The 25,894-nt window shown below is 37.3% G+C and overlaps 1 protein-coding gene across 6 annotated transcripts in view; it reads left to right on the forward strand.

The window, feature by feature from the left end:
* Positions 1-25,894, forward strand: part of LOC148947717 (uncharacterized) — a 258,938-nt gene that overhangs the window by 156,719 nt on the left and 76,325 nt on the right. For all 6 annotated transcript variants that reach the window (XM_089095389.1, XM_089095391.1, XM_089095392.1 and 3 more), the window contains exons 10-15: positions 5,754-5,859; positions 8,360-8,566; positions 9,761-9,941; positions 15,094-15,234; positions 21,263-21,420; positions 25,057-25,125. In XM_089095389.1, coding sequence (XP_088951515.1) covers positions 5,754-5,859; positions 8,360-8,566; positions 9,761-9,941; positions 15,094-15,234; positions 21,263-21,420; positions 25,057-25,125 — 862 coding nt within the window. The remainder of the gene's footprint in view (positions 1-5,753; positions 5,860-8,359; positions 8,567-9,760; positions 9,942-15,093; positions 15,235-21,262; positions 21,421-25,056; positions 25,126-25,894) is intronic.

The raw sequence follows: 25,894 nt of genomic DNA on the forward strand, positions 1-25,894 counted from the left end.
TTTAATACGTATATTAGGGGGTTCGCCCCCTAGTCAATAACTTGTTCTTTAAGCGAAAGTTCGAATTTTCTTCCAATTCTTTAAAAATGACCGCTTAATCACAAAGGCCGTTAATTAGAATAAATAGCTCTTATGAAAGTACTAAAAAATCTTTGGCGTAAAGAGTGAGGTATTGACTAGGGGGTGAACCCAATCATATATGTAATATTTTCTGTTCGTTTAAAGTTTTGATGTTGCTGCTGTTGCAGTTGAAAAACTTGTTTTTTTATATTTAATTTCTGCTCTTTTTTTAAATAATGCTGGGAAGTCCGGCGTCCCCTTCGTAGCAATGTCCCTTCCCCCATGAAAACTTCCTTCATGGAAAGATCCTCCTACATAACCCCCGACCCCAGGCACGTACGCAGGAATTTGCTTCGGGGGGGGGGGGCAATTTGTTTCGGGGGGGGGGGCTAAATCCTTCAAACCCATTATTCTGTGAGAAAAATCAGAAAATTATGGGAAAATGAAAAAAATCGTGAGATTTCGGGGGGGCCTGGGCCCGGAGGCCCCCTGGCGTACGTCCCTGCCCGATCCCCCCCCCCCCACTACCAGTAAAAATCTCCCCTGAAAACGTCTGTACTGTATACTTCCCAATAACCAATACTATATGTTAACATTGGGTAAAGTTCATAACTTTCAGCCTTCCTCCCGGTAACTTCGGGGGATTAAGTCATCCTTAAAGACATACTTATATTATTTTCGAACATGCTGAACAAAATGGCTATCTAAAAATTTTGATCAGGTGACTTGGAGAAAACAAGGAGCGTGGGAGGGGGTCTAGTTGCCCTCCATTTTTTTTGGTCACTTACAAAGGGAACTAGAACTTTTAATTTCCATTCTAATGAGCCCCCCCACGATATTCTAGGATCACTGGGTCGAAACGATCACCCCTGGTGAAAACAAAAATAAATAAAAATAAACACGCACCCTTGATGTTTCTTCTGGCAAGAAATGCAAAATTCCACATGTTTCCAGATAGGAGCTAGAAACCTCTATAGTAGGGTTTTCTTATATATGGGATGTGAAGGTGTGATTTCCATTCAGGGTCTATGATTTTTTGGGGGTGTTTCTCCCTTTTTCCGAAAATCAGCCGAGTTTTCTCAGGCGCGTAACTTTTGATAGGTAAGGTCAAACTTGATGAAACTTATATATTTGAAATCAACATTAAAATCCGATTCTTTTGATGCATCTATTTGTATCAAAATACCGTTTTCTAGAGTTTTGGTTACCATTGAGCCGGGTCCCAATAACCAATACCTATATGTTAACATTGGGTAAGGTTCATAACTTTCAGCCCTCCTCCTGGGGACTTCGAGGGATTAAGTCATCCTAAAAGACATAGTTATGATATTTTCGACCATGCTGAACAAAATGGCTCTCAAAATTTTGATCAGGTGACTTTGGGAAAAAAATGAGCGTGGGAGAGGGCCTTGCTGCCGTTCATTTTTTTGTCACTGAAAAAGGACACTAGAACTTTTAATTTCCATTCGAAGGAGCCCTCCCGCGATATTCTAGGACCACTGGGTCGACACAATCACCCGTGGGAAAAAAAAACAAAAAGCAAATAAACACGCATCCGTGCTCTTTCTTGTAGCAAAAAATGGAAAATTCCACATTTTTGCAGATAGGAGCTTGAAACCTCGACAGTAGGGTTCTCTGATACGTTGAATATGATGGTGTGATTTTTATTAAGGTTCTATAACTTTTAGGGGGTCTTTCTGCCTTTTTTCGAAAATAAGCCAAATTTTCTCAGGCGCGTAACTTTTGATGGGTATGATTAAACTTAATGAAACTTATATATTTGAAATCAGAATTAAAATTTTATTCTTTTGATGTATCTATTGGTATCAAAATTCCGTTTTTTAGAGTTTCGGTTACCATTGAGCCGGGTCGCTTCTTACTTACAGTTCGTTACCACGAACTGTTTGATCATAAATCCTGTCATTAAACCTGCAAGCTTACCAATACGATCCACTTTAAAAAGGAAATTCTACTGATCGACGGAGCATTTATTATGTCATTCTTTCATCGTCGAAACATCTCATTATTTTTATAAAATAGTTAAAAAAAAAACAGGAAATCATGCTGCTATAGAAAACATAAGTAAAAAACAGATGGTAGAAAATTCTCCACCGATAGGAGCTGAATCCTTAAGTCCTCCGGTATCTAACCGAAGCTTCTAATATAGACGAAGGCGGGCACTATGAATTTTTGTAGCGTTTTAATGTAGACTTCGCCGTTCAAGACTGACTTTTCAAAAACTGAAATAATACTTAAAATTCAATTTATTTAAAATACGAAAGAGATACACGGATATACAGCCATAATCCAGCGATTTACTTATGTCAAGCATAACTGAACCTGAGGTACACAAACTAAAAATAGGTCCACGACCACTATTGCAAGTTAAAGGAAGAATGCTAGAAAAAATCACTTTCATATCGGAGGGAGTTGAATCCATGAGCTTTTTGGTGGCTAACTAAAGATTTGCTTGTAGAATTGGTCTTGGGCCAGAACTAGGTGTTTCCTAGCTTGGAACAGCTAACAATAGCAGTAATTAGGAAAACTTATATTAAATTTATTACTATGAATTGCCGATTAGTGCTAAAAATGTTTTTTTGCGTTCCTGCGATAATAATTCCTTCGACAAATAATTACACGTGAAGTCACTCCCCATTATAATTAACGATACCAGTTTATTGGTTGACCAATTCTAAAACAAACATACTAAACAAATGAAATTAGTACAATTATATTTATTAATTTATGATCTTCTCCAATTTATCATCAGCACTGCCTAAGTAAAGAACGATGTGGGCACAATGTGTTTTTTTTTTTTTTGTTTTTTTTTCCACCCGGGCACTTCGTATCGAAGGAGTTGTAGTAGAAACTTCGAAAAGGACTCATTCGATTGGAATTTGGAGTGGCTAGTGCCCTATTTAATAGTCGGAAGTGATTGGAGGGCAACTAGCCCACACCCCCACCCCCACGCCCATCATTCCCCCAAACACATCCAATCAAAATTTTGAGATAGCTATTTTGTTCAGCTAGTTGATTTCAAAATAGAAAATATGTTTTTGAGGAGGAAACTCCCCCACAACCATAGGGGCAAGGGTTTTAAGTTATGCCCTGAGGGTATATAAGAATGATGTTGGCACAATATACTATTATTATTTTTTTCCTTTAGAGCAGGGCACTTCATATGGAAGGGGTTTTCGTAGAAACTTCAAAAGTGGCTCATTCGATTTGAAATGGATAGTTCTAGTGTATAATGTAACTGCCGAAAGTGTTTGGTGGGCAACTAGCCCCCCCCCCCCCCCCACGCCCATCATTCCCCCAAACACATCCAATCAAAATTTTGAGATAGCCATTTTTTTCAGCGTAGTTGATTTCCAGATAGAAAATATGTTTTTTAGGAGGACACTCCCCCACAAACCTCAGAGCAAGGGTTTTAAGTTATGCCCTGGGGGCATATAAGGTTTTTATAGAAGGCGTTGTCGTAGAGATTTCAAAACAGGCTAATTTGATTGGAAATTCGAAGGGCTAGTACCCTTTTTAATTGTCGAAAGTGATTGGAGGGCAACTAGCCTGCCCCCCACGCCCATCATTCCCCCAAACACATCCAATCGAAATTTTGAGATAGTCATTTTGTTCAGCTTAGTTGATTTCCAGATAGAAAATATGTTTTTGAGGAGGACACTCCCCCACGACCCTCAGGGTAAGGGTTTTAAGTTATGCCCTGGGGGCATATAAGGTTTTTATAGAAGGCGTTGTCGTAGAAACTTCAAAAAGGGCTCATTCGATTGGAAATTCAAAGGGCTAGTGCCCTTTTTTATAGTCGAAAGTAATTGGAGGGTAACTAGCCCCCTCCCGGCGCCCATCATTTCCCCTAACACATCCAATCAAAATATTTTGATAGTCATTTTGTTCAGCGTAGTTGATTTCCAGACAGAAAATATATTTTTGAGGAGGACACTCCCCCACAACACTCGGGGCAAGGGTTTTAAGTTATGCCCCGAGTGCATATAAGAACGATGTTGGCACAATGTGCTATTCATTTTTTTTTCCCTAGAGCAGGGCACTTCATATGGAAGGGGTCGTCTTAGAAACTTCAAAAGGGGCTCATTCAATTAGAAATTGAGAGCTCTAGTGCCCTTTTTAATAGTTGAAAGTGATTGGAGGGTATCTAACCCCCTCCCCCACGCCCATCATCCCCCCAAACACATCCAATCAAAATTTTGAGATAGCCATTTTGTTCAGCATGGTTTATTTCCAGATAGTAAATATTTTTTGAGGAGGAAACTCCCCCACAACCCTCAGAGCAAGGGTTTTAAGTTAGGCCCTGGGGGCATATAAGGTTTTTATAGAAGACGTTGTCGTATAAACTTCAAAAAAGGTCATTCGATTGGAAATTCAAAGGGCTAGTGCCCCTTTTAATAGTCGGAAGTGATTGGAGGGCAACAAGCCCACCCCACGCCCATTATTCCCCCAAACACATCCAATAAAAATTTTGAGATAGCGATTTTGTTCAGCGTAGTTGATTTCCAAATAGAGAATATATTTTTGAGAAGGGTACTCCCCCACAACCCTCAGGGCAAGGATTGTAAGTTATGTCCTGGGGATATATAAAATTTTTCTTGAAATCTTTGTCGTAGAAAATTGAAAAAGGGCTCAATCGATTTGAAATTGAAAGGGATAGTTCCCTTTTTAATATTCGAAAGTGATTTGAGGGCAACTAACCCTCCTCTCACGCCCACCTTTTCCCCAAACACATCCAATCAAAATTTTTAGATAGCCATTTTATTCAAAGTAGTTGAAATTTTTGGAAATTAGGTCTTTAAGGATGGCACCCCCTCCCCCCACAGCCCTATACAATACAAATGAATGTGCATTGTCAGTTTAATATACATATACTGATATTTAGTAATCAAAATGTTAATATTGTTTGATTTATTAAAGTTATAAAAGTAAAAACATTTATATTTTTTCAGTAAAGTGCAAATTTTGTTCTGGCCTTGGGAAGGCATAGGGGTGTTGCACCCAACTTATGTTAGTTTCTGCTCGTTTTGAGTTTGACTCGGTTAATTATTGTAATTTCTGTTCGTTTTGGGTTTCATTTATTTATCGATGCTGATTTGTGGTAGTTTCATGCATGGTAGATTATTTGATTTTATTTTTGCTCATTTTTGTTTAATGGAGTTCTTTACTTTTTTTTGAAAAACTTGTTTTGTGGAAAAAGTTTTTTAAATTAATTCAGTAAAAGAATGAAATTCTTGCTTTATAATATGCAGGACATTTCTATTAATAAGATTATCAAGTTTCCTTCCCTCCTTACTCACTGTTTTAAATTATTTCAAATAATATTTGTATCCAATATTTTAATAAATCACAAGTGAGACTGCATTTCATCGGGTTTAGAAAGAAGAATCCCGTTTTAACAAAGAACCATGAAGTATCACAATATTCAATTAACGGAGAAATATATATTATTAGGGCTATATACGGGACCATCAGGAGGATGGGGGCAGCATTGTTAGAAAGCAACCATGGTATTTGGAAAGAGCGTAAAATAAGAAATCTAACGGTAATACTATTATTTTATTAGCTTGTTTAGAAGTGGTCAACCCCTAAACTCATACCTAATTAAATCAATTTTTTAAAGACTAACCAAGTAAAATTTCTTGTAATAAAAGTCAAAATTACTATTTTTTCAGGATGACAAGGACTTGGTCCATTCTTTCGTCCAAAATGATGGCCTGTCTTGTTTGGTTAAAGTTGGGAAAGAAGCTGACCAAAATTACCAGAATTATATTCTACGCGGTAAGATATCTTCTACAAACCTCTTGTTGTGAAATAAAAGAATTCTCTTTTTAAACCTTCATTCAGAATATTTTATATCTCCAGAGAGCATTTACACATTTCTTGTCTATTTTTTCAGTGAATAGTTTCATTAATTGTTCTTGGTGACTCGTATAGGGTAATGGCACTATAACTTGCAAGGATCAGTAGCCTACCATGAAACTAGCTTGATATGTTTCTGCCGTAACCTGGAATTAGAAGAGTATGTGAAACAAACTGAGGTTATATTGCTTTTGGTTGGCTATTATTTAATATGACTACAAATCAAGGCCCTATATAAATAAAAATCCCCTGGTTGCAATGTGGGTGCTTGCTCCTCAGTCATTTATAGGATATTAAAATTAGTTAGCATTCACGTGTCAACGTTTAAAGTCTGCCTAAAAAAAAAGAAAAGAAACCAGCAAGCTGTTGGATAACACAGATATAGATTAATATTTTTATAGATTAAGTTATAATATAGATTGAATATCCATTACATTAATAATAACAACAATAATATCTTTGATTTAGATTTAACATCACAATCAGTAAAAAAAACGACCATCATTATTTGTGTTTCCACCAAACTTTACTGTTTTAAAGTTTGACTTGTAATGGGAACTTCTTACTTTAATTTGAGCGGTTTGGTATAATGATGATGTTTTTTTTGTTAGGTACATAGTCAAATTACTAACGTTTTTATTGTTTTACCAAAAGTTCATTATTTTTTGACGCAGAAAAATACAGCCACGGAAAAGTTTTAACTCGGGTGCATTTCTATAAATATATAACCACAGAAAGATATATTGTCATATTTTGAAAGGAGAACGAACATTCAGTAATGTTACATCTTAGAACAAACTTACAGGCCCCAAGGAACCAAAAAACCTGGTTATTTTACATCACTATATATTTAATAACGTCCATAATAGACATTTTTCAGCGGTGGCGGAGCCATATTAACCCGTATCTCTCAAAAAGAGAAGTTGCAACAATTAAAGAAATTTACATTTTAACGTTACAAATATAAAATTTTTCAACTTTTCCTTTTGTCAAAAATCAGAACAAATAATAAAATTTATAAAAATGTTCAAGCTTTTGTAGTAATTAGGACTCATTTGTGACACGAAGGCGTTATCCTGATGATATTCAAAATGTATTGTATCTAGAAAAATGTGAATTAATATATGAACGAAAGGCTCGCAATTTTACCAGCATTCTGGAGTTGAGACTCAGCTCTATCAATCTCCAGAAAAAAAATTTGAAGTTTTTGTCAAACGATTTTTTAATTGAAAATATATTTAATGTTGGCTGAAAATGGTTGAAAAGGGCAATTTTCCTATTTTTAAGCAATTCTTGATCCCTTTCCAAGAAAGAATATAAGTAATATCATAATTCTGGCTCTTATAATGGTCAAGTCTGAGACTAATGAATCCAATGATATCAGTATCTTGTTGTTTCGGTGAAATCTAAAGTTGCGGGCTTGTCGCGAAATCGCTTGTATCATTAGGAACATATACATTGAGTATTTACAATAAAAATCATTTGGAATAGATTTCAGAGCTATCGGTCTTTGTGATAGTAAAGATAGAATTACAGTCCCAAAATCCTAGAAAAATACCATAGAGAGACTATATTTACATTAAAAAGAATTACAACTGAATTGAAATAAGGCACTCGTATTCACATTTGAATGAATGAATGCATTTAATATCCATCAATGATATATCAGATGGAGCACAAAAGCAAAACAAAAACCCAAGGCACTAATTTTTCTGAATCAAAAAACACAACAACCTGAAACAAATCCCGACTACTGCTGTAAAACCTTGGTCCACGGGTGGGGTTGACTGACAAATTATATCGATCATTTTGCGACAGAACCACTTCTTCAGGGCTGATTACACCGTACTGGCGCGTAACATTCCTATTGCTTGTCCATGGAGATAGACGCAGCATAAACTTTGTATGCTTGTAGTACACTGAACACAATTTCATTGTATCTGTAGTTCTAAAAATACGCCAAAATAGGCTAAGTTAGAGGTAATCAGGCAAAAGCCTAACATTGTACACCCGGGCCTACAGACGATGGTCAAACTTTCGCTTATTCTTCTAGTTGTATATATTCTTTTAGTTGTATTTGGATAATCTCCGTTTCAAATTTCTTTTTTTCTCTTTGCCATCGTTAGACACCCATCAAGTGGGGGTCTGAGCATCCGCACAAAAAAATTGGAGGGATTCTATAATGTTTGTAAATACTTGCCTTTATTTCACTAGGATCAGGTCGAATCTAATATAATGAGCTCACAAAAGGTAAATAAATCACAGCTATAATCCTAGACAGGGTTAGAATTAACTTGATCTATTTGACCCTCATTGTTCGTTGTTTTGTGACACTTAACTCTAAGCCTTTCGAGTTTTCAGGTGTTACTCAAATTAAAGATTGTAGCGCCCAAATAATAATAAATTGATTGTGTTCTAGCGCTCGGTCAAGTAATGCTTTACGTAGATGGCATGCATGGTGTAATGGAAAATAACGAAACCATAATGTGGTTGTATGAACTCCTTGGTTCTAGATATCGCCTGGTTGTGAAAACCGCATTGAAGCTACTCCTTGTCTTTGTTGAATACGCCGAGAGCAACTGTCATTTACTCATAAATGCAATTCACACTGTAGATAATAGTAAAGGTAAGATATGATTGTATATTTGAGGACTAAAAAAGTTCATTTTTAACTTAAAAAAAAATCAGAGGAAAATCATCTTTGGTATTCAAATACATGTCCATTTATTTTTGAAAAAGGACGATTTCATTTCTGGGATGGTACTCCCCCCCCTCTCCCTACTGCTCAAGACACCGCTCACATGAAATTTATGTTCTCCACTCCGTAGAAGGGGAAAGAAAATAAACTTGTAAAAAGTCAGGAAATCGTTAATATTCACGTTAGATAAATTATCTTGCCTGATAATAGTTTTCTTAGTTTTCTTGTCTTTTTTTTTCTCCAGTCACATATCGGTATTGATTGCGCTTTCAAGGTTTTTGAAAAAGAAAAGAAGCAGAGCAGAGAATATATATTTGTGTACATTTTGGCTCGAAACATTATTCAACCAATCTCTGACTTATGGACCACAGACTGAGAATATCAAGCCTAAAGTATCGAAGTTGTATAAACATATATATCTTAAACATCCTGAAAATCTATTGATTTCATGTTTATCTGTGTTTAAGGTTTATCTAGCCTCTCTCTTCAAATGCCAAAGTGCATTTCAACTTTTGTGTGTATTTTTATACGGAAGCGAGAACTCTATGAGTGCGAAAAAATAGAAATGCCTAATTTTGGTGTGATGCTGGTAACCGGTAAGGCCTGGGTTAAATTGATGCTGGAATGCCTGGATTATTTGAACTTGAAAAAAAAACTTTTTTGCATGCAGATCAATGGTTAATATGGCAGAGGTACCGATCTCTAGATTCATAATGATACGAATACCGATGCCTTCAGCTGGGAGTGCTATGCATGGCTCGGGACAAGTCATTGGATGATTCCTGTATAATTAAACCTAAATAAATTAGAATTCTATTATATTTGTAAAATAAAATATGGAAGATAAAACAAGAACGACCACAAATAGAGAAATTTTACGTTAGTCAACGTTGGCAGGGTGTGAAAGTCATAAATTGATCAAAAATGATTGTTTGTTTGTGCTCAGGAGGCTGTGGGTTCAAATCTGACTTATGGCGGTTCTTAATATCCAGTGCACATTGTTGCTATTATCGATGCAAGGATTCTGTGTTGACAGAAGATTATTTTTTTGAAGCTAACTTTAAGTCACCTGAGTAAATTAAGATCGCTATAGAAATTCAACAATAATATATCTCTTTTAAGGTCAAACCCCATGGTCAGAACTCTTGAAGCTGTTAGGTGATTCTGATGCCACTGATACTGAATTAGTGATCTATGCTGTTACATTGATAAATAAGACGTTGCAGGGTTTGCCAGATCAAGATTCGTTTTACGATGAAACTGACTGTTTGGAAGGGCTTGGAATGCAGAAGATCATTAACAAGTAAGTAAAAACCTTTCGCTCCGGTCTTAAAGACCAGATTAAAAATGTATCTGCTTATGTATCTTTTTTCGTTTGCAGAATAAAACTGTTTAACCAAAATAATATTGTAAAAGCCGTTCGTCAGGAATAATGTTGCTCGTGTTCCTCAGATTATAGAAAAGTCAATAATAGTACTTAGAAAACCTATTTTATAAAAGAGGTGTTTGAAATTTGTCATTTCTACGTCACAAAAAATGGACTTTGCTTGAATAAAAAACAGTATTCTTGTTGATTCTTTTTTATACTGATGAAATACATGCAAAGTAAACAAAAATCTCTCTCTCTCTCTCTCTCTCTCTCTCTCTCTCTCTCTCTCTCTCTCTCTCCTTTCTTCTTTCTCTCTTTCTTCTTCTGTTTTTTAATAAGAAATTTACCTGAAAAATCAAACAGGTAAAGAAAAGAGAGCATTGAAGTCCCTTCCAAAGCAATGAGGTTTCAGACGTGAATCCCCCGCCCTTCAAAAACGAAAAGAGGAATAAATCTACCCGTTCCGCGGTTAAAAATGGATGTAACAACCTTGCAATCACTCTTAGTCATAATGAAACCACTGTGCCCTCCCCTTCCTGTATCCATCTTTCATATGTATATCCTCTTTTTACTTTACAATAGAGCCTGTATTACATTGCTCTTTCTTGAAATTATTAGATAGCGTAGGTCTCTACATCTTTTCTATACTTCGCAATAATATTCTACTATCTTGACAAATTTAAAGGCTTCTTTTCTCAATTGTTTCGTAATAATTTCATATTTGTAAGGCTTCTGACATAGGATTCTGGACTTTTCTATAGATGCTGACGAAACAGGGTAATCAATAAGGTCTCAGGAACCAAAGCTTTTATTTTTTTTTGCTTGGTGCCCTGTTCTTTCACAAATTCTTGTTCAATTGAGGAAGCCTATCAGTTTTACTGTGTATAATTTCACTTTTGTTTTTGCAAATTAAAAATGTCAAAAGAAATTTATTAGTCCATTAACATCACTGTTATTCACATCGATTTTGTAAGTCGTAAATTTTTTTAGTGTAACGTGGGTTTTTCCTTTTTTCGTTTTGCCTAATATGACGAGAAGTTTCTTTGATTCTTAAAATATGTGACCTAACACGCTGGATTTTCATCTGGTGTGGGGGCTTTTCGTGGGTCAGTACAGCCACGTAAAAGGAATTTTTAGGAATTAGATATTTAAAAGGTGGGTACTTTTACACACTTTTGACATGTCATTGGGAGGGGGACTTGAAACAAGTAAACCTCCTTGGGTACGGGATTTCTCACTCAATTCTGAAAGCTTAATTGTCACTTTTTAATTCGAATATCCAGGTCCGAACTCCCAACGTCAGGACAGGCCCCACCAGTGGTGCATGGCAGTATTTTGGTGGGTCATGAGCAGGACGTGCACCCTTCGCCTGACTATACTCTAAAGCCTTATTTTTGAAAAAAAATTCGTATGAATGACGTCACATTCATATTCATTTAAAGAGCAAAAACGATATATGATAGTATTGCAATAGCGCCATACATTGTATTAAAAGTGTTGTATACAGACAAACATTTTCATTAGTATAAAATATGCCTAGAGGATGACTCGAAAAAAGCTACCAAATTAATGGCCTCTTAAGATTCCTTCAGGTGAATACATGGAAAATTTTGAGTAACAAGATTTAAATATTACGAGGGGAAATCAGGATTTTAGAAATTCCTAGGTGGGGCATGGTCCAAAATTGGGTGGGAACCACTGTTCTAGATGAATAACCCTATTTCAAACAGATATGGTACGAAAAATGTAGTTCTATCCCGCTTTCTAGGGCTATAATGAGAGAAAGGTTGAGGTGGCTGGGACACGTTCTGCGGATGAAAGATGAAATGTTGCCAAAGATGATCCTTATCGGCCAACTATCTAGGGACAAACGAAAACCCGACTATCCTTGAATTCGGTGGTAGGAGGTCTTAAGGAAGGATTTAACTAAAATTGAAACTTTTTTGGAGGTTTAACAAAGCGATGTCAAGCAATTCTACAGGCCTCAAAAGATATTGTTGGAACCAGAAATGCTTGGTCTAGCCAAGGCCGTATTTTCCTATAAATAGGTGAAAATGTTATGCTAGTTCAAAATTTCGTCCAAGTACTATCGCTACCCCAATCTTTTGTGGTTCCTGACTGCAACACGAAAGGATAAAGGTGTTGATCATAGTGCTGCTTTAAACAACTAGAGTCGCAGTTTCTTGGCCTATCGAGTTTGAACATTCCCAGTCTATGCAATGAGGTGCATGATGAAAATGGACATTTGTATTTGAGTGTTAAATCCCAAGAAACCAAGTGCGTGAAATCCAGTGATATCCGCGTTGCAAAATGGCCCAATACGCTAAAAATTGCCAATTACAATGCTCAGGGTTTAAAAACAGCTATGGACAGTCTGTGCTCAACGCTAATCGAGTCAAATTTTTCTTTTGACATAATAGGCCTGACAGACTTTTATAACTGATGTATCTCCTATTTCTTTTTTGAAATTCAAGGGTATTCTTTCTATTCCCGTAATCGTGGTAGTATGCGGAAAGGTGGCTTGGCGCTTATGTACAAGTGATTTTTCTGTGTCAATATTAGATGATGTCTCTTTTTGGCGTGAAGGGCTACTTGAATCCCTTGTCATGCGATTGTGCAAGGATGGTGGAGAGGTATTACTTGCAGTTGTATATTGACCTCCGAGTTCCCCAGTAGCAAAGTCATTAACATATTTTTTTTTTTTTTTACCTTCGATTGCTACCCCAACCCGTGTAAATTCGTTTAGTGCTACATTAATTGATAATATATTTTTGCCTAAAATAGGGTATGAGGGATTAAAATTTTTCGAGACTGCTTGTTTCTCCAGGTTCAGATCATTTTTTAAATTATGTTGTATTAAGTCTACAAAAGCAAGAACTTGTTAATAGCTGCAGTTTAAGGGTAGCCAGCCATAACCCTCGAGGAACTATTTTCAATGTTTATGCTAATTGTGATACTAATTGTAATGTTTATAAAAATTGTGAGAAACTAAAACTCTTTCTTTCAAAGATATGTTTGGAAGAGGTTTATAGAACATATGACTGGGCAAGTGCATATTCCTTATTTATGGATAAAATTCTTCACGGCATGGATTCATGTTGTATGGCCAAGCCAAAATATTGTAGAAAACCCGTCTGTCTGGAACCACTTTGGTTCACAGCTGAGATAAAATATATGATAAAATTGAGAAATAGCCTTTACGTAAAGAAAATAAAATTCTCTTCCTTCGAAAATGATAAACTTTATAGGGAATATCAGGCTACTGTGAACAATCTCGAATTTACTGTGTCCATCTTCGAATTTAGAGACCATCTGAACCTCGTATCGTTTGTTCCAAAGAAAAAAAAAGTAGCTATTCTTCCTTCGTCTATCCACTTTTCAGCAGCAATTGAATATGAGAGTAGTAAACCAGAGATCATCATGACGTACAGCGCAACAAAAAATGGCGTGGACTCTGTGGGCCAAAAGTGGTCCACTTTCACGACTAGCCGCCGCACGAGAAGATGGTCCAAGTAGGTGTGGAATACGATCATGGACATAGGTGGATTCAATACCAATGTCTTTCTGAGCTACTCAATACCCCAAGAAAAGATTTGACCCGAAGAAAAATTCTGATAGAACTAGGACGATCCTTCATCGACCGGCAAATTAGGATCAGAGCAACCCTCAAAAGGATCCCACGAGTACTGCGTAATTTGATCAAGAAACGTACACGATTTTTAGCTGAGAATTTTTCCCACGTCTTTTCTTCAGGTTCCTATTACTGAAAAGTTTGTTGTGTCATTTGTCCCCTGAGCAGGGAATCCCAATATACGAAAATCCAATTACACGTGCAGTTCGTATAAAAAATAATGTATGTGTGGAATATACCAATTTCCTCTGCCCCAAATACGAATTGTGGAATGATTTTTGTGTTTTAGTATTTCTGACTGATAAACATGAATGTTTTGTAAGCAAAATTAGAATAAATTTGTAGCTGTATTTTTCTCCAATTTTTAAAAAGTGGGGTTCCGCAGCAACTTTTTTCCTCCTGCTAGCAAAGGGTTAAAGTTGGGTGATATTAAATATCAAAACTGATGTGTCTGTATATCGGACCAAAAATCAGTATTGAATATCGATAGATCCTGTGCTTTTTTGCTCCACATGCTCCCCTTTTTTTGTGTCCCTGTGATTTATTTTCACGTTTATTAATAATTGCAAAAAATCTAAGTAAAAGCCAATTTTGCACATAACATTCTGGACAATGTTCATTGCTAATCCAGCCCCAAAAATGACAAATTTTGTTATTCGTAAATTTATTGAGAGTGCTGCTACCATAACTAATGTTATCTGTGAGTTTATAATGAGAAACATGTCCTCGTTGGCCACATACATCTGGATGTCTGCTTGCGCTAATTTATCACACTTATGGTTCGTTTACACATTGCGGAAATCCGTCCGTTTCTGTTCGAACTATGGCTAAAATAACGCTGCGTTTTAAGGCGAAGATTCCAAATTATTGCAACAACGTGACCTACAGTCAAAGAGGTGAAAGGACTTATTGGTAGCCATATGCTGGATATCCCCTGTAGCTATCATCAAAACATCAAGAAGGGTATTATGTTCTTACCCTCTTCTGAACGCAAAAGAGAGCCAAATGAAACCGTTTTTCTTAGTTTTCTTATAGCCTGGGTGCGCGGGATCATACAAGCGGGGGTAGCCTTGAATCAAAGTTATAAGATTGTGTAGCTTTTGATAGTCCATACTCATGGTTTTATTCATTTAAAAACCTTTCCAAGATTCCGACCAAAACGTTGCGGAAAGCTAGAGATTTTTTCTAGCACGAAAACGGACGCAATTTCCGCACAGATTGCTAAATCTGCATGAATTTCAGCAATATGTAAACGAACCTTTACATGAGCCTATTAGGACCGTAATCAGGATTCTAAGTAAAACGGAGAGAACTTTTTTTTTATTTCACACAAATAAAACAACTTAGTTCTACGCTTAGGGGCGTAGTTTGGAGGTTTTATTCCCCGGTTATGATCTTCGAGCACTCATGCATGATATTTCTTCATTTAAACTGAGCATTGTTCATCTGCTTTAGGTATTTAACTGGACCGGGTGCAGATCTGGACTTGTTGCAACAGTTTCAACTCTACGAGGCTGAACTCAGACGAGAAGATGGTAACGATGTTCCAATTGGTATATTACCACCAATCCAACCTATTTCCAGATCAAAGCCAAGGTAATGAAGGCTTCAAATGAGCCTAAGTTATTATTTATACTCTTATTTTCCGTGCCAAAAATGATAGAAAATAATTATAAACGCTATTTTATTAGGATATGGTAATATGAGGTAGATATATTCTAAGCGAAAATCTTCAATAAATAAAATTACGAATCTCCACATAACGTGTAAAGGAGAGGATCATGAAAAACAGATTTAAACATTAAACTATTTGAGCATTAAACTATGAAAAGTTTAAACAAATACTATTTAAAACGTTTACTCATAAACAGTAAATGGGAGGAAAAAAGACATAGAGGCAGAAAGAGACATAGAGGCGGAGAGAGAGTTCACTGAAATATAACAAACCTACAGATCTAATCAGACGATATATAACACAACCCATTTATAACCTACTCAAAATAAATCAAATTAAAAACAATAGATATACCTAAAAAAAGAAAGAGTGTTAAAGAAATTATAAGAAAGAAAAATAAATAAAATTATTTGCAGTAATTTATGGATCAATGTTAATAATAATAATAATAATAATTTATTACAAACCCGCTTATAAAAAAGAAGCATGAAGAAGCGGAGCAAAACAAAAGAAAAGAGAAAATAAAGACGAAAACAAATCAACCGAACATAATAATCTACTAAATACAAACAAATCACACTTCAACTATCAAGCAAGAAAGTCGCTGGGAAATCAAATAATAGTGCCCTATGTTTCACGAGAGCTTGTTTTTCAAAATTCGGCATGAACTCAACAGGATCAGGTATATGATACTTTTCTAGCAGACCAGTGTTACGGAGGTAAAGTGGCAGACCAAGCAGAAACTTTAAATATTTGCAAAAGCCTGAACGGATTTGCAACATATCCGAATTCGATAGCCAATGCCAAACGGGTGAGATGTAGTGAGCAAAGGGAAGAGCGACGGCACGATACAACCTAGCAAGGATATGCTTAGTAAATTTAAACTTCAGAGCTGCAAGTTTAGCATACCCAGACCGAAAACCCGACAGAACCTGGTCAACAAAAAGAGCACGCGAGCTTCTGAGGTCGCTTCCATATGTAATACCTAGGTACTTCAACTTGCGGCTTGGAAGTACTACTTGCCCTGCAACGGTAACACGGGTAGCCTCGCGACGGGCAACTTCAGACGGCGCACGCGGGGGTTCAAATACAAGAAATTCTGTTTTAGCAGGGTTAATAACCAGACCAATATTAGTATAACCTCGACTTAGGAGATCGATATTAGCTTGAAGGTTACAAAGCGATGTGCTCACCATTAATATGTCGTCGGCGTAGCACAGTAGGCTCACATCCATACATTCAGTGTTAAAACCACCGTTAATCTTTTTTGTTACCGACGAGGTTAGTGAATTGAAGAGCACAGGGCTTAAAACCGACCCTTGACGCAGTCCCCGGTGAAGCTTAATCGGTTTCGACAGGAGTTCACTACTCAACTTAACACGGATAAGGCTACTCGAATACCAGTGCCATAGGACGGCCGCTACATGTGGGTTCACACCTTGGTGCAGCAGGTTCAAAATTAACTTTGAATGAATTACCGAATCGAACGCCGCGGACACATCTACTGCACAAATTAAAAGAGTCCGTGATTGATTCTGAGCTTTCGATACTATACGCGTAAGAAGGCGATGTGCAAATGCACAACCGAGGTGGCGACGGAACCCGAATTGTCGATTGTCAATTTTACACTTTCGTAACAGCTCAGGTAACAGAAGTCTCTCTAACACTTTGCTTAATGTACTAGAAACTGTTATAGGCCTATAGCTAGAGCAGAGGTTCCGATTTTTTCCCTTCTTCAAGACGTTAGACACAATACCTAGGGCAAACGACTTAGGGACTGCACCAGAATCAAGGCACATTTGATATAGCAGCGTCAAGTGCTCAATGAGCAGAGGTGAGCCACAGCGGAGATGTTCAGTCACAATTCCGTCGTGCCCGGGAGCCTTGCCCTTTCTCAGCTGCTTAATAACTTGGAACACTTCGCCTATTGAGACGGTAAAATAGTTCCGTTGGCTCAAGAGGGACGCAAAAGCTCGTGAGAGCTCACTATCACTTTCGGTTGTTAGTTGGGCATGTTTGATCCCAAAAACTTCACTATAGTGTTTTACCCACTGCTCCTCAGGTATGTTACTAGCAGGGTTTGTCACTGGTTTAGACTGTCTAAAAGACTTCCACATATATACAGGATTATTTGCTGCTTCTTGGGAAGCAAGTTCGGCTTCGGCAGCTTTAAGATCACTTACAGACTTATTATAAGTTTTTTTCGTGTTGCGGAACTGCTCAAACACTACACCTGACCTCGGCCTCGCGCAATCGCGCCATAATCACAGCCAAAACTTAGCACGAGCTTTGGCTTGCCTTACTTTCGGAGAGCGACTCCAGCCAGGCTTGCTGATTCCAGGTTTAAAACGGCGAGTGGGTACAGAAGCCTGCTCAGCCGTTTTCATTGCATGTATAATCTCAGTACAATAAATGTCTAGTGCTACCAAATCACTCGAGCCATGCATCAAGAGCTGAAAGGGAACTTTTATCTTTCCGAGAATCTCATCACATGTCTGTTTATACTGGTCGGCGTTTATTTTATTCCACTCAGTCTTGGTAGCATAAATTTGGGGCTTATTCGGCCTACACGGGAAGAAATTAGCCTTAAAGCACAAGCCAAGGTGATCACTTACTGTGTGCTCAGAGTCCACGGTGACTGGAGCACCAAGAGAGAAGTTACATAGCACATGGTCAATGTTTGTCGTTGAACCGGAATTATGGATGTACGTATATGCGTCAGTCTTTTCACAGAGATCATACCCAGCTGGGATTACTGAGAAGAAGATTTCGGAGAGCTTATTTGATGGGTTCGTTAAGTCGCACTGAAAGTCACCGCAGACTAGCACTCTTCGATTGCCCAGCCTAATAAGTAAGCGCGAGAGGCGGCCACAAGCTTCCGAGAACCGTTTTTCGGAAGAGAGGGTGTTTAGGTTTGTTGGTAGATAAACCGTGATCAGAACAAAACCCCCGGGGCCAGGAAAATCTACAGCGAGGAAGAACTCACACGATTCCAGCTTTTGACATTCAAGCGAACTGTCCGTTATGATAGCAGTGCCCCCACTAGGTCGACCGCGGACTGAGGACCTTTTTGCTTCATGCATGAACACAGTTTTTTGATTCAACTGTTCGAAAAGACCAAAATTTTCGGAGGTGAGTAAATGTTCTTGTAAGCACACAACATTAAATTGACGGCATAGTTCTTTAACGTAGTCTAGTTTGACTGAATTGTGCCCATAGATATTTCGGCAAATGATGGAGAGAGAAGTCATTTCGTTGTAGTAGGCTTTTTCATAGCATTTCTAACTAGTGGGCATCTCATGCTGTATGAGGGGTGGGTGTTGTGACCTTCTGGGCATAGAGCACATTTAACTGTGGTGGACGTGCATGGGGACGTCCGTGATGCGACGTGGGCACCGGCGCACTTAGAGCACTTCGGAGCGTTGCTGCAGGCACTAGAGAGGTGCTCGAAAGATTGACAGTTAAAACATCTCTTGGGGAGCTCTTTATAGGCCTCAACCCGGAAGTGGGTGTAGTCTACAAATATTCCGCGTGTAATTGTCTGATCTCGCGCGAACGAGTCTTCAAATACAAGTTTCACTGTGCCAGAGGTGCCGAACCGGTGGACTTCCGTAACTTCGGAGTTCGCAGCAATAATTTCTTCCTCTGTGGTTGCCAGAGGAACGAATCTTGCCACCGCTAAAAACTTTGGTTTCCGGTAAGAAACCTTGACATCACGGACATTTTCTTTCAACATGTCTGCGAGGATTTGAGCTGAATCCGCCGTATCGAGAAAGGCAACTAACCCACCTTTTCGTTGAGTGATCTGGCGAATATGTCCTTTTCCACCGTTCTTTTCGATAAATTCCTTCTGTTTGGCACATGATTCAAGGCTTTCCGCCGGCACATTCGCTATCACTACAGGATTCTCAAGTCTTTCTGGTTTCGGTAGCGGGGGCCAGACAGTAGGGCCTGACGGAAGGTAGATCTTACACTGATCGATTAGTCCCTCTATTTTCTCTGTGCACTCGTTAACTCTAATTGAAAGAGAAGTCAGCACATCTTGCGGTATTCTAGGCACTTCGCCAATTTTCCAGATAGTAAATCTATAGGTGAAATTGGCTGAGTTTTCTGCATTCTTGAAAGCATCGTATAAATCACCCATGAAAACATCACTCTGCAAACCAGCTCGGCGGTCCTTCATTACATATTCATCTCCAAGTTGCCGCAAAATATCGTTCAGTTTGCAATGCGCAGCGTACAGAATGTCTTTTCCGTAAAATTTACTTCCCGTAGCAACCACCGCGTCACGGGAAATATCGGCATATCGCAAACTTGTCTGAGCGAAATTCAGGACAGGCGCGTATATATATTCGTAAATAGTCTCTTGTGTCATACCAACGAACTTCACTGCTCGAGAGCTGAAAGTAGTCCAGAATCTTGAACGTTTTATTTTCTTTCGCACACAATACACCTTCACTCGTCGAGCGCCGAATGATCGCCTACTGAAATCACCCGGGAACAAGGGAAGTGTAAGTACCCCCTCACCTGTTCCCGGCCATTGTTGAGTAACTGAATATACCAGCGGGTGCAGTACGGCGCTTGCTGGGAGTTCCTTCCCCTCTTCTGCTTGTTCCCAGTAGAAAATCAGCACCTTACTGATATGGGAGAAATTTTCTTTATAGATGGCGCCCCAATCAACTTAAGAAAAAAGATGGCGCTGGTGAGGAAGTCCGAAAAGAAAGACCTATTCTAGGGATTGGAGAATCACTCAATTTAACTTAACTGTAAAATTGTCTATTAAAGGGTACAAATCAATATGAAAACAACCTCAAAGTAGTGCAATAACTTTATCCCATTAACAGCAAACAAGCAAACTCAGGCACATACACTCTGGAAATAATACAGATGGCGTCCACTTGACCAATGAAAATGACGTTTAAAAAATTAATGACAAATGTTTAAAGGTATTAAGGGAATTGCAGCCCCGTGCCACAGCTGGAAACTTATTCTTTACTCTTGAAAAGCTGCCAGAGGGCTAACATGGGACTGAATCCGACGCATGGCAGGGACTCTTATGTTAGCAGAACAAAGCAGGTAACATGATGAGCTTCTGGATACAAAATAGGTGGCTGGAAGACATTGAAAGTGTCCCATGCAGCCTTGCAAAAATAAATAAAGATATGCAAGGACATGAACAAAGCAGAGATTTGAGAGGGGTTTAACTGCAGATACATTTGCTAACTTTACAACTTGTGTGGTTTAATAATGAACAGACGCTATGCTCCGTAGATTCGATTGGAAAGTAGACATCCATATAGTAGGTAAAAAAGAAATATATGATTGGATCGAGGTAAAGATTAGAAGCCGTAGGATAGATCTGGGGAAAGTGTGCTTCAGTGTACGTAAGGTGACAAGATTCCTGGCAATCTTTTAATGTTTTTAACTTTTAATAGATTAAGATAAATTCTCATCAAGAAGAATTCCAAGGAATCAGACATAACCACTTTTAGATTTAAGGAAAGTATCATGTGACGTACATATCACGCGAAAATCAGGAAAAGCTGTAAAATTCACATTAAACCATGATCTCTCTCAAATAAAACAAGAAGATTTTTTTTCAGAGAAGCTTAATCAAATGCTACCATAGATAACGTACTTTCATCAGCGACTGCAATGAGACTGTCATCAGAATGTAATTGAAACCAAAGCTCACCAGCTCAGGTGGTGTGACACAAACGGTATGCAGAATTCCGGCAATATAAAATAAGTATTTAGTGTCTTCCTTTCCTTTTTTGTATCTATTCTTCATTTTTAAATTTGCTACCTACCAATCAATCTCCATTTTGATTATTTCTCTTTCTTTCCCTCTCTCTCTCTCTATCTTGCTCTTTCTCTCTCTTTTTTTTATTTGCTCTGTATAGGCCTTGCCAAATTAATAACTTTTAAAGCACATTACTTTTCTTCCAGGATTAAAAAGACATTGGATGGCGACGGAGAAAGAAGAAAGTCTCTTCGGCATCTATTGACTCTAGAAGATCACGATGGAAGATCCTCAACTTTGGAACAGCCGAAAACTGTAGAGGGAGCAGTTAAACGTCCCGAGAAAGTGGAAGAACAGGATGAAGGTAAAATACGACAATAATAATAAAACAAACTAATACTCCTCGGACACCATTTTTACGTAAGCTTTACAAGCGAGCAGTAATAAAGTTCTATACCTGTTAGTATTAGTGTTATATTTTCTACCTTCAGACACTTTCTAAGTCAGGTATGGTTTTTGTATTCAGGAATAAGAGCAATTAACTCTTAAACTTCCATCCTAAGCGTAAAAAGTGTATTAGAGGGAATTCCCGCCTCTAACATCTATCGTCATTCGCCATACGAAGCTATCTACCACAGCTGGTGATAAGTTTTTATTTTTATGTTTGGAATAGTATGATGCAACAGTAGAAGTATTTACTCCATAAAAATGGCATAAGGTGCAAATACAATTTCTTGTTTCTATCTAAACATGCTCAAAATATTGGAAAACACGTAAAATAAATTATCATACACTGGAAAAACGAAGTTCTAGTAAATTTTTATTCGTATTTTTTAATTTATTTTTAACCTTGAACTAGAAGGATTTATGGTGTTATCAGTAACCCTCCAATTTAATAATGAGCTACCAGTATAATTATAATAGGGTGACTTATTTTGTGTTTAAAAAATATTTTTGACCGTTCGTAATACAGTGGATTCATTTTTAGTTCCAATAAACCAATAGGAATTTAGTTCCAATGAAAAATTCCAATGAATTCTTAAGTTTTACCTTTGTTAAATTTTGGATTTAGTTCTAATAGGCAACCTGATGGGGAGTAATTTTGGCCAAGATGGCAATTACTGCAGCCATAACATCGTTGAATAGTCTATATGCTTGCTAGAACATCTTGTGCTGTATTCCATTAGAATTAATACATAAAAAAATTATATGTACATTAGAAAAAAAAATACATCAAAAGCTGTGCCAGGAGCGTATCTATCTCGACCTCCACCCCTGATTGGTCATTATACGGGACAAGTGGTCAAATTTGGAATAAGTTGCAAAACAAATGATTTTCACAATAAAATTTCCAAAAAAAACTGTAGAATAACATACTATACTCTGCAAAAATCTGGAATCACAAAGTGTCCCAAAATCTTAATTAAATGCCCGAATTTTAGCCCACAAATAAAAATAAATGCTTTCGCTATGAATGGCTTTTTAAGGGTCTTTTACCATGAATTCAGACCTGCAGAGAACGAATATCAGCTTAAAAGTTAAGTTTTACCCAAAGACTCACTCAAAAGCTATATTTCACAGAAAGCGCCCAAAAATTGGAGGATTCGAGTTTCTATGGAGTTTTAGTGTGTTATTCTCCAGGTTTTTCTACAAACTATCATGCAAAACAACATGTATATTGCAATCCGTTCCGCTCCAAGGCCATAGATTGACTAGCCACTCATTGATCCACTCATTTAAAAAGTGTTTCCCTTTTTCTGAGAAAACGATCCTGTGTATGACTGAGCTGGACAAAGCATCAACAACTGATGTACAATACAGAATATAAGTAATGATACATAACTGTTGTTCTCTCAACAATGCAATATTTTTTCCAGAAGATCCGCTATACTACAATATATTTTTTATCCATTTTTTTTGCAAAAAGTTGAATAGTAAAATTGATTGCTCACTAGCTCAATCTTTTACAAAAACTAGAATGGAACTCGATGAAAATTCGGCGTTTCAGTTATATAAAAAAAATGTTTTTCAACTGAAAGTAAGGAGTGATATTAAAAATTAAAACGAACAGAAATTATTACGTGTATGAGAGGGGTGGCTCCTCCTCAGCACCTCACTCTTAACGCTAAATTTTTTTAGTGCTTTTAAAAAAAAGCTCCTCATCGTTCTAATTATAAGAACATAGTGTTTCAGGAATCATTCTTAAAGGATTGGGACATAATTCAAACTTCAGAGTAAAGAGCGAGGTGTTGAGGAGTAGCAACCTCCCTCATATACGTAATAATTTCTGTTCGTTTTAAGTTTTAATGTTGCTCCTTACTTTCAGTTTGAAAAATCTGGCTACACCTCGAAGGAAAAATCCATCTTCCTGACCGATTTATTCTCTAGACCAGTGTTTCTCAAATTGTAGTACGCGTACCCCTTAGGGGTACGCAAAATTTTGTAGGGGGTACAAGGCCAGCCAAAAAAAAAAATAAAGCAACCATTTGACTCTAGGACTGGTAATTTTGTTTATATTTTAGCTATAGTTTACTTAGTAGGTCTGTCTGTGAATGAGAAGGGGTACCTAAAATGTGTTGTGGGTAAAAGGGGGTACAGTGTCTAAATAAGTGTGAGAACCACTGCTCTAGACAATTCAATCCTGCTGAAAATTTGCCCTGGGCACTTACCCTTAACATCTTCACGCGTAAAACTGAATCGACAAAGAGAAAGCAAGACATAAAAAGAATCTTGTATAAGAATTCTGGCAAATTTCACCAGTGAAAAATTTCCCCTTAAAAATTCACCCCCTGAAAACTTCCCTCCCCACGACAAATTGTCCCCGTTGAAAATCCTATCTGTAGAAAATTTGCCCCTCTCACCCGAAAAATGTATGCATACTTCCCAATGGCAAATACTGCACGTAAACAATGGGCAAATTTTGTAACTTAAAGACCTTTCCCCAGGGGCTGTGGGGGGTCATGAAATATCCAAAGGTGTGTCGTCCTTTCAACTATGCTGAACAAAATGGCTGTCTCTAATTTTGATCGGACGATTTTGAGATAAAAAAAAGGCCGTGGGAGGGGTCCTAGTTGCCCTCCAATTTTTTGGTCACTTAAAAAGGGCACTAGAACTTTTAACTTCCGTAGGGTCTATAGGATCACGCCTAGGGAAAAAAACAACAAACAAACAAATAAACACGCACCCGTGATCTTTCTTATGGCAAAAAATACAAAATTTCACACTTTTGCAGATAGGAGCTTGAAACCTCTACAGTAGGGTTCTCTGATACGTTGAAGTTGATGGTGTGATTTTCATTTAGATTAAATGACTTTTAGGGGGTGTTTTTCTCTTTTTTGAAAATCAGGGAAATTTTCTCGGGCTCATAATTTTTGACGGGTAAAACGAAACTTAACGAAACATATATTTGGAATCAGCATCTAAGTCTGATTCTTTTGATATGTCTATTCGTATCAAAATTCCGTTTTTTAGAGTTCCAGTTACTATTGATCCGGGTTGTCCTTACTTACACTTCGTTCCCACGAACTGTTTGATACAATAATAAAAATTGTTAGCTTGTGATTGAAATCGATTTGAAATGGTTACTTCGTACAGAATATAGGCATACATGCTAGGTAAGCACGTGTTGAAGGTGTAAGAGTTCACTTAGAAACTATTGGTAGTCATTGACATTGTCCTTTGTTTGCTTGGAAGGTCGTATGGCAGAACACTGGATCTCACCTACTTCTTCCTCTCCAATGCACAGGTTTATTATAATGACATATACTGTTATGTTATGTTAGTGTTATGTTAATTTTATATAAATGTATTTATTTATTTGTTTAGTTAATAGTTTAATTTTTAGGCTGTAAATTTTTAGAAAATTACATGAGTTTATTCTCAGCTATTAGAAAATAGCTAATATTTCAAATTATGTCAGGATTCCATGGTAATAGTCAAATTATCTATAAGGAAAAGATAAGCTCTATTTCAACATTCTTTCAAATTTTTTACTTTTCAGATTCAGTGCCTTCAAGCTCTCGTTCAAATTCGCCTTCTTGTGCAGAGTCGCCGAAAATGCAAATTGATGGTAAGTTTTGCAGCAGTTGCCTCCTATATGTATCATTTCTTCGATTACCAGAATTAATTATTGTAAAATAACTCTTTTAATTATCGCTAGGCCTTTAAATTCTGGCCATTTCCAATCTAAAGCCTCTTTTGGCCCGCTCAAACAAGCTTATTAAAAAAAACAAATTCGAAATTCATAAAATTAAATTTTAAATGGTCGGTAGAATCTTGGTTTGTTCATTTTCTTCTTTATGTATTACTATTTCTTATAAGGAAGCTGCATCCTTATTATTTTTTCATTATTTTATTTAAACCTGCTGCTGCTCACATCAAACAATAGCTGTGGATTCACTCACTCTTCCTTCTTTTTCCTTGAACGTCAATTCTGCATGAACTGCAATATATAGTTTTAGCTCTTGGTCCCAAGGCCAATTTGATATCTTGATTCCTACTTGCATGTCCGTACTAACCATCTTAAGGCGTTTTTTGGTTGTTGTATCTTTTTTTCTTTCTAAGAATATTCCTAAGAATAACCTAAAGAATATTTCAAAAGTGCATTATATAACCTAATAAACCATATCCTTCTTCTTTATTCTCAAACATAATATTTTGATTGGTCTTTATATAGTTGTATTCTGGGCCCCTCTGGGCTATTGCATGCCTGAGACGATGTAGACAACGTTTTCGTAGTCACTGAGAAAAAGCCGTAACAGAAATTTTCTTATTATGGGTCCTCAAAATAAAAAAAAAATTCCCTCAGTATCCCATACTCTCGAGCTGTGACACTTCCG

The sequence above is a fragment of the Artemia sp. Qi Xiang Cuo genome, chromosome 10, assembly GCF_049724085.1.
Source record: "Artemia sp. Qi Xiang Cuo chromosome 10, ASM4972408v1, whole genome shotgun sequence".
Lineage (NCBI taxonomy): Eukaryota > Metazoa > Arthropoda > Branchiopoda > Anostraca > Artemiidae > Artemia > Artemia sp. Qi Xiang Cuo.